At 40.8% G+C, this 5,000-nt stretch overlaps 1 protein-coding gene across 1 annotated transcript in view; it reads right to left on the bottom strand.

The window, feature by feature from the left end:
• LOC135551546 (protein unc-13 homolog C-like) overlaps window positions 1-5,000 on the bottom strand; it is a 284,691-nt gene that overhangs the window by 113,463 nt on the left and 166,228 nt on the right. Inside the window, exon 19 of the mRNA XM_064982756.1 lies at window positions 1,866-1,951. Coding sequence (XP_064838828.1) covers window positions 1,866-1,951 — 86 coding nt within the window. The remainder of the gene's footprint in view (window positions 1-1,865; window positions 1,952-5,000) is intronic.

Below are 5,000 nucleotides of genomic sequence, written 5' to 3'. Positions count from 1 at the left end.
AAATAATTGAATAAAACGCGATGGGTATTTTGTGCGGGCCGCCATATTTGTTTTTTCATGTGAACCAAAGATAAGATGTTGCAAGATGAGTTGGGTCTGTTTGCAGTATGCATGTTGAAGGGGGTGTGTCGTTTACCATCATTCACTTCCTGAAGTTTACTCAAAAGGTGTTTCAACCATCCCATCCCTTCACTTCATTTTGTTCTAACATCTTTGGTCTGGCAGACATTTACGTGACAACCAGAATGCATTGTATGATGTCAACAAACATGGTGCCACACATAGCTGGCAATTAGCTTAGAATTAGCTCATCATAATTAGTACAACCTTAAAAAAATATATTTTACACACATATATTTCCATTACAATCTATGCAAGAATCGGAATGCATGATTTGTCACCAGCACTTGAAAACATGTGAATAAAACAGCACATGCATTATGCTCCATACATATGGTGTGCTACAATAGCTACAACAACACGATATACAGAAACTATAATGATAACGTAATAAGGCACTTACTTTGATAGGAACGCACACATGTCCAAAGTTATTACTAATATTGAAGGCAATGTGGCTGCCAGCTGGAAAATGTGCCAGGAAAACGTTTGTGCTTGGGCTCTCAACGAAGAGAGACATTTGTCTGGCTCAGTAATGTCTCAAACAGAAACGGTCCGCAACAGTGAAATGGGCGGAACACACCTCAATTAACACAAATTAAAAAAAATCACCCTGGGGTGACCGTTAGAGTTATTTAGAACTTACACGTGAAAAGGTTAAGACTGACCACTGGTGAGGTCACTGCTTTCCTTTCTCCTCCAAACAGATGGAACTAACACACAATGACCTGCTTTCTTAATAGCACTGACTGGACACACACACACACACACACACACACACACACACACACACACACACACACACACACACACACACACACACACACACACACACACACACACACACACACACACACACACACACACACACACAAACACACACACAAACGAAGGCAGGCAGGCAAGCTTGCAGTCCTACGCACACCGCCAGCTGCACGGCCCCATAACAGTCAAGTTTAGTTGAGATTTATGTAGATTTTGATCTCCATTAAAATACATAGCTAATATAATACCACTGAAGAATCGTGTTAAAAGAAATTGCAATTATGATGTATAGGAAAGAACGCCCTAATCTAATATCTTAAACCTCTGGAAATAGAATGCCTACATGCAAAACCTTAATATCTCATTATGATGCAAGCAGGTCCCATTATAATGAGATAACACTTTGTGCTATGGTCAAACTGGTCATCTGTTTTCACAGATTTTACATAAGAGGAGGGAGGAGGTGGGCGAGGTAAGAGGAGATATGTGAGCGTGTGCAACACTGATAAGTGTCCTCCCTGCAACACGGAAACACAGACTCCCTAGAGCGACACACCCCCACTGCTCTAACCCAGTCTGACAGCAACAAAGAGGCACGCATGCACACACACACACACATACACATACACACACACACTGCTCAAACACACTCTGGTCACATGCCTGCTACTCTGACTCGGGGAAAAAAGTACGTAAAAACTCTGCACACACGTCACAAAGCGCACACTCACACACTCACACACACACACCTGCCACCATGACTCTGATTTAGATAGTAATATAATTATAGCGTGTCCTCTGAAGGAAAGCCCTACTTTAGCTCGGGGGAAGAAAGCAGAGAGAGAGGCACGGAGAGCAGAGAGAAGAGAGAGCGAGTAGAGATAGAGGCAGAGAAAGAAAGAAAGAATGAGAGAGAGAGAGAGAGAGCAGAGAGAAGTGACACACAGGGTTTTGACAGATCAATAGCATTTCCTACTAACCTTCCATGGCGTATTTCATGTCCAGGGCAAACAGGTTCCATATGAACTCAGCGCTGACCTTCCCCATATTCAGCTCTTGGGGAAATCTGTGGGAGGAATTACAATAGATCCACATCACACTCATTTCCTTATAATCACAAGCTTGACTGGACATTCAGACTGCCTGGTTCTGTTTCAAATAGCACAATAATCCCTAGCTCTGGTCAGAAGGAGTGTGGAAGTGGGTTGGACAGAAAATAGGGTGTCACTGGAGATTTGGGGATGAATTGGTTGAATCTCAGAGGAAGAATTCAACTGAAGATCTAATAACCCCACGAGAGAGAGAGAGAGAGAGAGAGAGAGAGAGAGAGAGAGAAAAAAATTAAAAGTATATTTGACCTCTCAGCTTCCCTATCAAATCTAAAAATCGCAAATAGAAAACCGAAGAAAATGAACAACAATGACAAATGGTTTGATGAAGAATGCAAAACTCTAAGAAAGAAATTGAGAAACCTGTCCAACCAAAAACATAGAGACCCGGAAAACCTGAGTCTACGCCTTCACTATGGTGAATCACTAAAACAATACAGAAATACCCTATGGAAAAAGATGGAACAGCATGTCAGAAATCAGCTCAATGTAATTGAAGAATCCATAGACTCTAACCACTTCTGGAAAAATTGGAAAACACTAAACAAACAACAACACAAAGAATTATCTATCCAAAATGAAGATGTATGGGTAAACCAGTTCTCCAATCTTTTTGGCTCTATAACAAAGAATAAAGAGCAAAAACATATACATGATCAAATACAGATCTTAGAATCAACTATTAAAGACTACCAGAACCCACTGGATTCTCCAATTACATTGAATGAGTTACAGGACAAAATAAAAACCCTCCAACCCAAAAAGGCCTGTGGTGTTGATGGTATCCTCAATGAAATGATCAAATATACAGACAACAAATTCCAATTGGCTATACTAAAACTCTTTAACATCATCCTTAGCTCTGGCGTCTTCCCCAATATTTGGAACCAAGGACTGATCACCCCAATCCACAAAAATGGAGACAAATTTGACCCCAATAACTACCGTGGAATATGCGTCAACAGTAACCTTGGGAAAATCCTCTGCATTATCATTAACAGCAGACTCGTACACTTCCTCAATGAAAACAATGTACTGAGCAAATGTCAAATTGTCTTTTTACCAAATTACCGTACAACAGACCATGTATTCACCCTGCACACCCTAATTGACAACAAAACAAACCAAAACAAAGGCAAAGTCTTCTCATGCTTTGTTGATTTCAAAAAAGCCTTCGACTCAATTTGGCATGAGGGTCTGCCATACAAACTGATGGAAAGTGGTGTTGGGGGTAAAACATACGACATCATAAAATCCATGTACACAAACAAGTGTGCGGTTAAAATTGGAAAAAAACACACATATTTCTTCACACAGGGTCGTGGGGTTAGACAGGGATGCAGCTTAAGCCCCACCCTCTTCAACATATATATCAACGAATTGACGCGGGCACTAGAAAAGTCTGCAGCACCCGGCCTCACCCTACTAGAATCCGAAGTCAAATGTCTGCTGTTTGCTGATGATCTGGTACTTCTGTCACCAACCAAGGAGGGCCTACAGCAGCACCTAGATCTTATGCACAGATTCTGTCAGACCTGGGCCCTGACAATAAACCTCAGTAAGACCAAAATAATGGTGTTCCAAAAAAGGTCCAGTCATCAGGACCACAAATACAAATTCCATCTAGACACTGTTGCCCTAGAGCACACAAAAAACTATACATACCTTGGCCTAAACATCAGCACCACAGGTAACTTCCACAAAGCTGTGAATGATCTGAGAGACAAGGCAAGAAGGGCATTCTATGCCATCAAAAGGAACGTAAATTTCAACATACCAATTAGGAATTGGCTAAAAATACTTGAATCAGTCATAGAGCCCATTGCCCTTTATGGCTGTGAGGTCTGGGGTCCGCTCACCAACCAAGACTTCACAAAATGGGACAAACACCAAATTGAGACTCTGCATGGAGAATTCTGCAAAAATATCCTCCATGTACAACGTAGAACACCAAATAATGCATGCTGAGCAGAATTAGGCCGATACCCACTAATTATCAAAATCCAGAAAAGAGCTGTTAAATTCTATAACCACCTAAAAGGAAGCGATTCCCAAACCTTCCACAACAAAGCCATCACCTACAGAGAGATGAACCTGGAGAAGAGTCCCCTAAGCAAGCTGGTCCTGGGGCTCTGTTCACAAACACACCATACAGAGCCCCAGGACAGCAGCACAATTAGACCCAACCAAATCATGAGAAAACAAAAAGATAATTACTTAACACATTGGAAAGAATTAACAAAAAAACAGAGCAAACTAGAATGCTATCTGGCCCTACACAGAGAGTACACAGCGGCAGAATACCTGACCACTGTGACTGACCCAAAATTAAGGAAAGCTTTGACTATGTACAGACTCAACGAGCATAGCCTTGCTATTGAGAAAGGCCGCCGTAGGCAGACATGGCTCTCAAGAGAAGACAGGCTATGTGCTCACTGCCCACAAAATGAGGTGGAAACTGAGCTGCACTTCCTAACCTCTTGCCCAATGTATGACCATATTAGAGAGACATATTTCCCTCAGATTACACAGATCCACAAAGAATTCGAAAACAAATACAATTTTGAAAAACTCCCATATCTACTGGGTGAAATTCCACAGTGTGCCATCAGAGCAGCAAGATTTGTGACCTGTTGCCACGAGAAAAGGGCAACCAGTGAAAAACACGCACCATTGTAAATACAACCCATATCTATGCTTATTTGTTTTATCTTGTGTCCTTTACCATTTCTACATTGTAAAAACACTGTATATATAATATGACATTTGTAATGTCTTTATTGTTTTGAAACTTCTGTATGTGTGATGTCTACTGTTAATTTTTATTGTTTATTTCACTTTATATATTATCTACCTTACTTGCTTTGGCAATGTTAACACATGTTTCCCATGCCAATAAAGCCCTTGAATTGAATTGAATTGATAGAAAGAGAGATAGATAAAGGTATATAGGTAGATCGATAGAGAGATAGATAAAGGTAGATAGAGAGATAGATAAAGAGAGAT

The sequence above is a fragment of the Oncorhynchus masou genome, chromosome 1 (genome assembly GCF_036934945.1).
Source record: "Oncorhynchus masou masou isolate Uvic2021 chromosome 1, UVic_Omas_1.1, whole genome shotgun sequence".
In the NCBI taxonomy this organism is placed as follows: domain Eukaryota; kingdom Metazoa; phylum Chordata; class Actinopteri; order Salmoniformes; family Salmonidae; genus Oncorhynchus; species Oncorhynchus masou.
This window is presented reverse-complemented; position numbering and strand designations above follow the sequence as displayed.